General features: G+C 42.5%; 1 protein-coding gene across 16 annotated transcripts in view; it reads left to right on the top strand.

Annotated features, from left to right (window-relative positions):
* Unc13b (unc-13 homolog B) overlaps positions 1 to 13004 on the top strand; it is a 214986-nt gene that overhangs the window by 192419 nt on the left and 9563 nt on the right. For 8 of the 16 annotated variants that reach the window (XM_076935126.1, XM_034504038.2, XM_076935125.1 and 5 more), the window contains 5 exons: positions 1850 to 1918; positions 3253 to 3342; positions 4009 to 4137; positions 7791 to 7915; positions 8551 to 8636. In XM_076935126.1, the coding sequence (XP_076791241.1) occupies positions 1850 to 1918; positions 3253 to 3342; positions 4009 to 4137; positions 7791 to 7915; positions 8551 to 8636 (499 nt within the window). Of the gene's footprint in view, positions 1 to 1849; positions 1919 to 3252; positions 3343 to 4008; positions 4138 to 7790; positions 7916 to 8550; positions 8637 to 12605; positions 12648 to 13004 lie in introns of all 16 variants that reach the window. The other 8 variants (XM_076935124.1, XM_076935123.1, XM_076935120.1 and 5 more) reach the window with 3 other exon arrangements.

The following is a 13004-nucleotide window of genomic DNA, read 5'->3' as shown; positions in this document are numbered from 1 at the left end:
TCACAGTCTACTGCATCTGTGATTTCTGATTTTTGAGACTCATAATGTTTTTATTAATAGAGTTTTTCTGTAGGTGAGTTAATGTAACTGATTAAATCAATCAAGTCCCACTATGTATTGATTTAATCAGTATTTATTGATGTATCCAATATAATGAATTCTGAAAATGTGCTAACAGCCTACAGGCATGTGATTCCATATTTAATGATACTTATTAAATTAGTATATATTATATATTTTAATATTAAAATATACACTAAGGAAAAGTACAGGGAACTTGGTTAAAAGAGAGATTTCTTAATGTCTTTCAGACCATTTTTCAAATGCATTTCTATTTTTTCTCCTATCATCACTGCTAGACTCTGGCTATAAAGCTGTTAAGAATGCCCCAGAATAGCAGGGCAGCAGTGGTACACAGCTTTGATCCCAGCACTTCAAGGTCTATAGAGTGAGTTCCAGGGCATCCAGGGTTACACAGAGAAACTCTGTCTTGAATGCCCCCTTCACACACACACACACAAAGAATGCTTAAGAGGCTCCTTGGCACCATGGTGGCAAGGAAGAGGTGGAGGCCCAGTCTCTATCCTATTCCCTCCCCACAGGCCCCCAGGCCAGAGAGACTTCAATTAGACATGGACTTACTGTGCTGAATGCAGATGTGGGAGAGTGGGGGTAAGGCAAGGGCCTGTGATAGAATGAGAATGATCCAGAGTGTTTTAGTATATGCAGGGAAAGTGTCCTTAGGGGACAGAGCTTGAGAGCTTGGGAGTGTCTCTGATTGAGGTCATGATGGCAAAATGTAGGTAGCTGGAAGCAGATGTTAGGTGACCACTGCTCCTGTCCATGTGTGTGCCTGGCTCCCCAGCCCCACTTTGGGCTAACATCTGTTCATTTAAGGGTTTAGTTGTGGGCTGTCTGTTCCCAGCCCTTCCAAGGTACTTACTACCTGAAAGGAGGCTAGAAGGGCTTCTGAGGGACATTGAGGGCTATGGCTCTGAGAAACTGTTGAAGACCATACTAGGCCTATGCAGCCTCTGAGTCCCACATCACCTAATCCTGACAATTCCAGACCTCTCTTCCTTGTGAGCCATTTTGGACTTGTCAGTTAGATGACCCTCACCTTATGCCTCCCCAGACTCTGCTGCTAGGGTTGGGAAGAGCAAAGCAGAAACTGCTGCTGCATAGCTCCCAGGATGAGGTCCCTCCTAGCCTTGTGTCCTTTGTTCATTGGACTTGCTCTGTAGGTAGGGGCCTCAGGCCCACAGAGCAGTTAGTGCTCAGGGACACCCAGTCCCCCAGCTCTCTTCAACCATGTCACTTAATTTCTTAACATGCTCTCTAGTGCATTGAGGGTTTCAATCATCTTCTAGATATGGTGTGAAGAATCTAGATATGGTATATGCAGAGTGTTAAAGCTTCTGTTCATCAATAAATGTTTTATTTAAAGCTCAAAAAATGCCCCCAAGAGAAATCTAGAGACATCAGACAGTAACAAGTTGGAGAAAGTGTTTGGATTTCCTTTTGCTGACTAAGATGAATTAAGGTCTCAAACAGAGAGAGATGCAATCACTGGTCACATTGTGTATTTAGAAAGAGATTGTTTTTCCCCAGGGACATGCCAGTGTGAACAGGTTCCTAGTTTAAGACAGTGCAGCTAAAAGATTTTAACTGGGTTCACCTCATCTATTTTCCTTTATATTGATATTCGCATGATCAGAGATCAGAAAAGATGTATTGCCAACCAAATGTCCCCTCCCACTCTTTGTCCTTGTCCATAGTAGTTCTGTTTGTACTGCAGTTGAGGTTCATAAACAGATTGCTTCTCTTCCTGTTTCTTTCTCACCCTCAGAAAGAAAGATTTGTAAAACTGTTGGACCAGCTACACAACTCACTGAGGATAGACCTCTCTACATACAGGGTAAGTGAAGACATGGCGCAGGAGAGTGATGAGTAACATCAAACTCAATCTGGAAGACGTAGGCATATCTTAGCTGTAAGACAAAAGGCTCAGAAACTGGTCTGTGTCATTATACCCACTCGGATGGGCAATGCCATTAACACCCATGGTTCTTCTGACTTCGTTGCAGTGTACAAGTAGCAGGTACAGCTGCTTTTAGTGGACAGGTGACTTTCTAACCCATTCTTTTCATCCTGCCCAACTTGATAATAACCTAATCTTTCCTAGAACTTCCCTTAAAAATACTAGATACTTAGCCATATTCATTCATTCATTCATTCATTCATTCATTCATTCATTTTGCTCTTCTCAGTTCCCAAGAGAGGTATAGTCTTTGGCTAGTGGAAGAAAGAGTAACCTGTCTTGGACAAGTAAAGTGTGTTAGGTGTTCTATCTTTCTTTGGTACAGGAGGAAATAGATGTAGGAGAGTATGTACCTGGGATGGCTCAGGATGAAACAATGGACAGCTTCTCGGCTCCTTCTAAGTTAGTTCTCACATTAGCTTTGTTGTGTAAGTGTCACACCTCTCCACAGCAGGCAGTCTACACACCTTAGAGAGTGAGTACTGGAGCAGCCTCCAACTTAACAAAATGAGGCTTTGGTTATCTCCACGTTCCTTATCCTCTATTTGTGAATAATGGAGAAATAACTACATGTATCTTTGGCACTAGTCGCCATCTGTAGGCTTAAAGCTGATGGAGTGGAGAATATCTCAGTTTTTCCCTTCATCTCTTCACAGCACCTAAAATTTATCTCAAAGAGAATAATTTATGACATGCAGGGAAGTCTTAAGGAATTCACGTCAGAGATTGTGCTCAGAACTCTGCCATCTGCTGGCTCCAGAACATACAAGAGCAGCATTGACTGAAAGTACAGTTCTGGATCTGTGTGGTCTATTGTGTGGCTTCATTTGTATCCATGATATACAGTTAGATTATACCTTCTGAAATACTTACTGAGTGTAAGAAACTTTATTTAAGGAGAGATGGAGGTAGAGAGAGAGGGTACATGACAGGGACTGACTGTATCTATGTTCGTTGGAATAAATCCTCACACATTCATGGGAGGCAGGTTTGGGGAAGAAGTATAGCTTTCTGAGATGTGAAGTGCTCATCTTGGCATTAGGTTATGACCTGCCAGCTTCAGTAGGGAGGGAAAAAAGGAACCCAGTAATGTAGGTGGTTCAGCTACAGAAAATCCCAGTGGGCTAGGGAGATTTTAGGTTCATTACTTTTGGCAGTAAAGGTTTTGTGTTCCTCTGTTCCTTTCTTCACATTTACTTGATTTGTAACAGAATAACTTTCCTGCTGGGAGCCCTGAGCGGCTTCAGGATTTAAAATCTACAGTGGATTTGCTGACCAGCATTACTTTCTTCAGGATGAAGGTAAGGGTGGACAGAGCTGGTCAGTGCTGGGCTGAGGACTTGGTCATAAAAACCTGGAGAGTAAGAGTCTGAGGCTAAAGTTTCCATTTCCAAACATAGCTGCCTCCTAGGTTACTTCTAGGAATGTGTAATCTGTAGATCAGTGAGGAAGGCCTAGAAGTTCTCCTCATCAGCTACCCTGATGCCAGTGTTCATGAGTTTTCTCATCACTGTGACAGGATACCCAACAGCCACAACTTAAAGGACAGTAGGTCCCAGTTCTCAGGATACTAGTCCATTGTGGTAGGGAGGGAAGGAATAGCACAGGGGCTTAGTCCAGGACACGGGAGGACTTGCCGCTTCTGCTTCTCACATCTTGGTGGGTCAGGAAGCAGAAAATAGAACAGGGAGCAGAGCCACACTAACCCTCAAAGGCCTGCTCCCAGTGATCTGTGTCTGATAGCTCAATACCATGTCCCAGAGGGTCTACAGCCTCTCCAAACAGTACCTCTAAATGCTCAAAACATGAGCCTATGGGGGACATTTTTCATTCAAATCATAACGCTGGACAAGTTTGAGGACTTGGAAAAGTGAAATGAATCTGGAGCAGAATTGCAGGGATGATGGGTGGATATCCTGCCTAGGTGTGCTGGACCCCTGGCCTATATTTCTTCTATTGACTGGCAGGTGCAAGAACTTCAGAGCCCCCCAAGAGCCAGCCAGGTGGTAAAGGACTGTGTGAAAGCCTGCTTGAACTCTACATATGAATACATCTTCAACAACTGCCATGATCTCTACAGTCACCAGTACCAGCTGGTAAGGTTTGGAGTTAGTGAGGCCAGCTGACAGTAGCTCGTGGGAGCCTCAGTTTTTCATTACTAGGAATTCATGGTGAAAGGGAGCTCAGAACAAAGGCCTTGATGTTCTCAAGGCTGAGCAAGTTGTTGTCTTATAGCCTAGCTGTCTGTGAATCGACAAAGGCCTTTATTCAAGTATAACGCACGCATACCTGAGCTGAACAGAAATGGCTGTGATAAATTTTGCTTTGAGCAGTTCAGGCTATCCCAGCATCTTTCTTTTACCTTTATATCTCAAGGTTAATTTTGATCAGATGTGTTTGGATCCATGTAAGTTCTGCACAGCCTTCCCCTGATTCCCCTGTATCTGACTCTGAGCTCCTGGAATGAAAATTTAACTTTTCGCTGTGACAACTCATTCTTCAGTTTATGGTCTTCTGATATTATATTCACTGATTGACTCTCAAGGCTGACCTAACCTTCTGTGAGGCTGTGCCACTTTATCTGTTCTAGGTTAGATTCTAACTCAGTGCTTGGAAACTTACTTCATTTTTCTTTAAACAAATTTTTATTACATTTATTTTATTGTTTTGTGTATGTGTGTGCACATACATACATGGGAGTAGGAAGAAGACTTGTAGGAATTGGTTCTCGCTTTCTACCTTGTTGGTCTCAGGGATTGAACTCAAGTCATCAGACTTGGAGAAAGGTATCTTTACTGGCTGAGCCACTTCTCCAGTCCCATCTTTCTGGATACATCCAACTCTATAACTCTTCCTCTGCCAACCATTTAAAAGCCAGGACTTCTTTTTAGTTCCAATAACTCAATTACAGTTATGTTTTGTTAACTATGCTTTTGCAGAATCACTTTCCTTCAGTGTAATAATCACACACAGTCCAATAAGTGTACATAATGTGTATATGTATATATGTATGTATAATAAATATATATACATATATATATATGTATATATATTTATTTATTTCCAGGCTAGGTCTGAGAGAAGCCTCAAGTGCTCCCTAAAGAACTCCCCAGTCTCACACGCATGCATATATATTCACCCAGTGTAGTCTTTTAGAAGTGTTTTGATAAAGGCATAAGAGTGAAGAGATTCCAAGGAGGAAGAATTCAGTCTTGGTTCAACAATGGGAAAAATTATATAAAAGAAAGGAGATAGATCTTAAAAGGCAGTAGGGCCAAATGATGGAAATCTATTGAACACCCATCTTTTAGTGAATATATCCAATCTGGAATGCTTCCTTGGAAGACCTTAGTGAAGATCTAAGACAGTGGTTTTTAACCCGTGGGTCATGGCTCTTTTGAGGGTAAACAACCTTTTCCCAGGAGTTGCCTAAGGTTACTGAAAAACACAAATATTTACATTATGATTAATAACTAGCAAAATTACAGTTATGATGTAGCAATGAAAATAATTTTATGGTTGGGGTTGCAGCATTAGGAAGGGTGAGAGCCATTATTCTACGATCTTTTTTCATGCTACCTTCTCTCATTCTAAATGTTCTTTTTATGCCAGCCATATATTTAAGGCTTCCTCATTTAAAGGCTTTATAAACCCTTCCACTGGTTCTGATCTCCGTGGGATGTTTTTCTGGGGTCTTGTGGTACATTCTCGGTTCCTCTATCATTCATCTATGGATTCTCTTTGGCTAGGGAAAGATACTGTTCTCAGCTTTAATCTTTCAGCCATGCAGATGTTTTAATATTTCATCTTTCTGCCCCACCATAATAATGAACAAAGCTCTGAAGAAGGCCTGCAGATGCTCCAGGGACTTGGCTTTGACTAAATTTTTTATTTTGGTATCTACTTTCTACTTCTTTTAAATCTCATTTTCATGAGACAGTGTATGCACTTGAGTAAACTCTTGGAGTTTCTGTTCATTTGCATATCAACAAATAAAAATACCCATATTTCCTTCACTAGTTCATAATTCCTCTTCGAGTCCTCAGTCAGAGCTCATTCACCCACCCATTCACTTAATACATGGAGTATTAGAATGCAAAGTGAAGTAAAACACAATTCTGCCTTGGGAGAAATTATCATTTGGTAGAAATGAGGGCAAATTACTGCATTTGTCGTTCTTTTTGTTGTTTTATTATATTTTATTATAGTATTACATATCTGATGTGCTAATATCAGAAATTTATAGACTGTTCTGGGAGCTTAAGAAAGGGTCATCTAACCAAGCCAGGCATGCCAGAGACAACTTTGCAGAAGTAAAAGTCTAGCTAGATTTTGAGGAAGGTCTAGAACTGATATCAAGAAAGGAGCTAAAGGGAAGGAAGGGGAAATAGAGTATTTGGAGGCACAGAATTGTTCATGTGCATGTTAATTTAAGGAGTCGTAAGCAGTTGTATCCATGTGTTTGTAACTTCAGACTCTGGAGCTCATCTATTGTGAGGTCAAATCTTAGCTCTGGGACACAGGGCGGGTCATGAAACCTCACTGTGCTTTAGGCTCTTCATCCAGAACATGAGAGCCTAGTAACTTGTGCTCAAGAATCATCAAGAAGATGAAATGAGATAGTGTGTGCCCTTTAGCACCAGCCAGACACCACAGTGACCATGATGCAGTGTAACACAAGAGAACTGGGAAGACATGGAGTGGAGAGAAGGCAGCATTCTAAAGACCATTGTGTCAGATTAAGGAGTCTGACTTAACAAAGAGTCTGAGACTCCCATACAGAAAAATCACTGGCAGCTTACTGGAGGATGTAGAGGATTGGAGTTCAAAGGCCTAGGGTGTCTTTTGAATGAGTCTTTGCTGGAATAGTGGCAGAAAAACTAAAAGAAAAAGATGCATATAAGTGATACTGAGTCAATAACATATGGATTCAGTCCTGGTCTCTGGTGACTTCTTGTTGACACAGGCTCATTACGGGATTTTGGAGACTGCAGTAGCATGTAGTATACACATAAAAGTTCCATATTTGCCTCTGTTCCCGTGAGAAAGAATGTCCATTCCAGTCTCTGTAGTGATCATGACTTGTCTTTGCCTGGGGTCTGAATGTGAGTGACTATTCTTTTCCTGAGATTCATTGTTTCCTTCCTTTGTCTCCTTCTAAGCAAATCTTCTTCTCTGGATAGTTCAATAGCTTTCCAGGTGAATTTCTTCTAGCCAATAAGAGCCTTCAAGGGATCCAACAGAGACTTAGGTCAAACTGCACACAGGGTTTGTCCTGCTCAGCTTGAAGGAACTTTTTAGAGTTGGGATGTCTCTGTGTGTTTTACGTGAAATGTGAATCTAAACAGGGACATCTGGATGAGGAAGGCTGCCTGGGGGCGTAGGTGGATCTTTGAGAAGCAGAGCTGTTAGTGAGGCTATAGGATGTTCATTTTAGCCAGAGTCACATGTCCATAATAACTAAGAGAGGGATCACAAGTGCCTTTACATTCTCTTAGATTGTCTAAGTGTACCAGAAGAGAGCCCCAGAGCTGGGGATAGCAATTCTCAATGGTTGAAGGGTCTCCCAGTAGTCACTCTTCTTATGGAACAGAGGCAAACATTTGGAAAACATGTACCAGAAGAGGAAATATCCCTGATTTTAAAGTAGCAGGCATGGTGAAGGAAAAAGAAAAAGGAAGAATCTTTTCAGTACTGTAGTGACTAGCTCTCTTTCTCTATGCCCCAACCCCCACCCCTGAACACGAAGCAGGAACAACCTCTAGAGGAACCAGGGCCCAGCATTCGGAACTTGGATTTCTGGCCCAAACTTATCACACTCATTGTGTCTATCATAGAGGAGGATAAGAACTCCTACACACCTGTTCTGAACCAGTGAGTATCACCCTGCTTGGCTCTGTCTGCTTGGTGATTGGTCTGTCCATCTAACAGCTCTCTCTTTCCTATCTCTGTATGTTTGCAGTGCCACCTCTTCCAACTGTCCGTCCATCTGTCCCTCTGTCCCTTGTATCTGTCTGGGTAACTGTTTCTGGAGACAGGTGTGGAAATATAAGGGGGGCCCTATACAGAATGGGATAGCCTTCCTAGAGAGAAAGCCTTCTGAGACTGGGACTGTTAGGGGAGCCCCAGGGGATTCAGAGACTATGTGTGCATGTGCCTCTCCACAGTGAAAAAGCTGGCCTCTTAAGGCCCGTCCCCTGCTCTTTCTCCTGCAGCTTATCTATCCTGAGCCTACCCTTCAGCCTCAACCCTCCTCAGGGATTCAGTGCCTTGTCTGTACCTTCTGGGCATTCTGTCCTTTGGGTTCATCTTAGCTAATGTAGTCCCCCTCTCCATCTGTTTTTCTCCCATTTGTCCCCGGGCCCCTTTTCTGCAGACTCAGTCTAGTTGTATTCCCTAGGACTCTTCTTCTCTTAATTATGTCTTGTAAGAACTAGGTACCTTGGGATAAATAAAGCCAAATAGCTCTTGCCTTGATGTTTACCATTTTTTTTTTTTTAATCTCTCAGGTTTCCTCAGGAGTTGAATGTAGGAAAAGTGAGTGCAGAAGTGATGTGGCATCTGTTTGCTCAAGACATGAAATATGCACTGGAGGGTAAGGCTCTGCCAGGCTCCATCTACCTCACAAGCTCTCTTTCATTTCCCAGACAACTTCAACTTGTTGGTAAACAGAGTAGTCAGAAACTAGAGGGCTTCTGGCTATGGTGGCAGATAGCTATGGGAGGCACAGGATGGGCAGACCTGTAGCCAGAAGGGCCAGCTGAGGATGTGCCGCTATGGGCTTCTCCTTCCAACTTTATAACAAGTACCTATGCAGAAACTTTCCAGTCCAGAGAACAGCTTCACCCATGGGGAAGGTTTTCAGAGTGGTGGCTTGCTTCCAAGAGTTATCTTTACAGTTTTGAAGAACAAGAGAAGCTTAAATATCCAGAGATGTCATTATTTTCTTGTACTCTGGCCTGGCTTTCTTTGAAACCTGCTCAGAAGGCTACTTCCTTCAGCCTGTAGAGCAGAGCCAGATAAGTCTCTTCACTTTGTTCATTCAGTTTACTGTTTTTCATTTCTCACCTTCATACATATCTCTTTCCATCTATGTCAGACTCTCATCTGCACCCATCTGTGTGCACCAATCTAGCTGCCATTCCTGTATGTTGTGTATGTTAGTCTAGCTCCTCAGTCTGGGAAAGTGGCTCTAGAAGGAAAAGAAGCCATCTGGGACAAGCTCAAGGCAAAGTTTGTGCTCCACTTGGGTGAAGGGAAGACGTAAATCACTCTGATCACTCTGATCACTCTCAGACTCTTAAGCCTGTGAGGTTTAGATTCTTGAGGTTGAAAGACACTTTGAAGGTCTGTGCTAAGTTGTTACAGCCAGACCACATGTGTAATATACATTGTGTAAATCAGCCCCCGAGCAGTAGCTGAATCTTGCTTACTTTTGGCAATGTAATCCACACACTGGTTGAAAGATTTATACAGGTTTTGCCTGACATCCCTACCTTGGTGAGGCAGCACTTACCAAACCTGATAGGAAGTTTGGTGTCAATTCTCAATGAACATCTGTGGTGGGCTTAACACAGAGTAAATACCTCTGAAAAATGAACCAATTCACAAGATGGGTAGTGTAAGGTGGAGTTATTTGGAGTGTTCTATGAGATAAGGGGAAACTTGTTGGACTTCAGGCATTTTACCTGGTATGAGCAAAGTCAGCTTGCTTTTTCAGCCATTTAATTTTGTGAGTTCCCATTTTCTCATCTGTACACTAGGAGTAGCAGTGGCATCTGCTTCTTGAGCTGAAATATAAAAAGCCCAGCTAGCAAATTTCCTTATCTCTGAGGAACCATTAATCTGCTGTGCAACACACATGTGGAGATTTAAATTTTTTACCTCTTTAAAAGATAGGGGTAGGAAAGAGAAGGGGGTGCATACAATGAAAGGTGGAGTTAGTGTAAGAGTGAGAAAGAGGCTTACAATAGCAGGGAGATGGAAATGGAAGACTGGGTCGTGATAGATGCTTGTTGAGAGATTAGAACAAGAACTGCTGATTCTCAGGATATGAAGGAAAGAGGACAGCACTGACCCTGGTGGTAGAAGGAAAGTTGAAAATACTGCCCTTAACTAGGGATGGTAGAGAGGAGGCTAGAGCACAAGAGTGGTGAGTTCAAGGCCAGCCTAGGATACCTATTGAGTTCCAGGCCATTAGTGATTGACAAATGCAGCTGTGTAATTACCCTCCCACTTAAAATATGAAGGAGAAAGTTCCCTCCTGCTTCTCCTGCAATCCCCATTCTCCATTTATTGAGTATTTTCTTTTTGCCAGGCACTATGCTACTTGTTGAATACTCACTAAGATGAATAAGGCAGAGCCTTGACTTTTGAGAAGCTTACAGGTCAGTCTAGAAAACAGATTTATAAATTGGTGGTTACAATACAAAGTTCTAAATGCCACCAGAAGAATGAAGATAGGGTGCTGAGAACATAAAAGAGAACCATGTAATGGGGTTTGCAGAACCTAAGATCTTCAAAGCAAAAGCCAAAGCATGAGCAGACATTGTTACTGAGGAGAGACGGTAGAAATGGCAGCAAAGGGAACACAGAACACTGGGTGCCGCTGGCCCAGCATGTATTTTTTTTTTTTCCGAGAGATGGAAGCAAGGCAGCAGTCCACAATTTCTTGCACTACAGAGGACAGGGAAAATAGTCAATGGGAGCTGAGGTTGGAGAGGTAGAGCCAGGGCTAGATCCTAGGTGACGATGGATGTATGGGCTTCTGGACTTCATCAGGCAAGTGGGAACCACTCGAATCTTAAGCAGGAGATTGATATGATCAGATTTATCATAGAGAAAGACCACTCACTCTTATATGCTATGGAGAATAGATTAGAGGGGAATGGCCAGTCTGGTGGCTAAGTCCAGTACAGGTTAAATACAGTGGTAATGATACCTAGCAGGTAATAGTGTACCTAGAACGAAATAGATAGATTTCAGGGGCATTCTGTAGGTAAAATGGGGGTGTGGCACTGATGATTTGGGGGATGGAGTAGGGACAGTACTGAGGAGAAAATCAAAGGTCTTATGCACCCTATGAGGCCTCAAATAGCCTAGGCAGTCCTTGAATTTGCAGTCCTTTTGACATAGCCTCCTGAGTATCTAGGATCATAGGTCTATACCACTTTGTCCAGTGAGAGCTGGTTTAATTGCATGGGAGTAGACAGGAAGAAGGTATATTTTAGGGTGTTTTACCTTTGAACGACGGTGTAATGTTAGTTGGCATATTCTGTTCCCCTTTACTTGAAGGTGTTAAAACAGCAAAAGGTGGAAGAAAACAAGTTAAACTTAAGCACACTATTCCATCAGAGTCTTTACAGATATTACCAGAATTAGAGATTTAGGAGAGATTGTAGGTTGAAAGAACCCTCTAGGAATGAAAGATGGAAGAAAGAAAACGTGGCTGGGGAGATGGCTCAGTGGAGCGGGGAGGGCCAACCCATGTAAAAAGATAGATGCAGGCCAAACATGGTAGCATTCAGGAAGCAGAGGCAAGAGGATCTCTCTGAGTTTGAGTCTAGCCAGTCTATATAGCAAGTTCCAAGCCAACCAAAGCTACATAGCAAGACCCTGTTGAGGGCTACTAGGAAGCAGATAGATGCAGCAGGCTGGCTAGCCTGGAGTTACTGCACCTCAACAGAAGTGTCAGAGAAACACTGCCTAAACAAGGTGTAATGTACAAACCAACACCTAAAGTTACCCTCTAACCTACACATGTGGATATACACACATATACAATAAGTAAGCAAATAAACAAACAAACATTTTAAAGTCCCTGCTGACAGATTAACTCCATTTCTACCACAAGTAACAATAACCTCATGAAATTTGCATAAATATCTAGACTCTGTCCTTAGGTGCTAAGACACTTTTTGTTTGAGACAATAATCTCTCATTGGATTGGAGTTTCACCAAGTAGTTTACGCTGGTGGGCCTGTGAGCTTTCAGGGGTCTGCCTGTCTCCACCTCACATCTTCCATCACTTTCTGTCCTGCCACCATGACCAGCCTTTTATGTAGGTTCTGGGATCTGAACTCAGGTCCTCGTGTTAATGAGACAAGCATTTTACCAACTGAGTTATCTTGACAGTGCTCGAATACAGCCTTGCTAGAGCATTAACTCTTTGGATCTTGTTAGAAAAATGTATACCCAATGTTTGAACACTCATCCACTTAGTGTTTATGTACTAAAGTTAATATTTGATATAGAAATTGGGTCCTGGTACCAGAGGACACATAATGGGTTGTCAGAGAATGTAAGAATATGGAAATACAGTAACTCAAAGGTCCTGAAACAAATGAAAATGTTCAAGTGTCACTGGGAAGCCCTGCCCCCATTTCCAAGGTATTGCTGATCAAGCACAAGGGAGATGGTCTGTGCACCCTGCGCCATCATTCTGTGCCTCAAGGTCAGGGACTGGTTCAAGAGCGCTAGAGAATGGAATAGAAAGGAGGGTCTCTTTGGTGTCCCCGATTTCCCCACTTTTTGTTGCTCATTGGTATCTCTGCTTTGTCACAAGCCACCACTATCATTCGTATTCGAAAAGTCTTCTTTACTGGTGGTAAGAACTTTTGGTTGTCTTGTTCTTTGCCTCTAGTCTTATACCCTTCCTTCTCCTGCTCACTGCTTTCTAGAAGAGATGGCAAATGTAGCTTCAGGTAACAATGGTCCTACAGTTCTAGAAGATGAAAGTCTAGGGACCTCAAGGTTGTTTCCAGGTTGTGGCCCAGGCTTCTCTTTCCCTGATGAGTGTCTGCTGCACTAGTCACTAGAACTAGCATCCCTAGACTAGATGTTCTGCTTTGACTTCGAGGAGCAATACCTATGCTATCTCAAAGTTAAGCAATGATGTCTTCAAGGATATCAGCTGCTCCTTCTCTCTTGCTTAGTCTCTCCTTCTTTATAACCTTTATATCAG

Source organism: Arvicanthis niloticus, chromosome 5 (genome assembly GCF_011762505.2).
Source record: "Arvicanthis niloticus isolate mArvNil1 chromosome 5, mArvNil1.pat.X, whole genome shotgun sequence".
Taxonomy (NCBI): domain Eukaryota; kingdom Metazoa; phylum Chordata; class Mammalia; order Rodentia; family Muridae; genus Arvicanthis; species Arvicanthis niloticus.
This window is presented reverse-complemented; position numbering and strand designations above follow the sequence as displayed.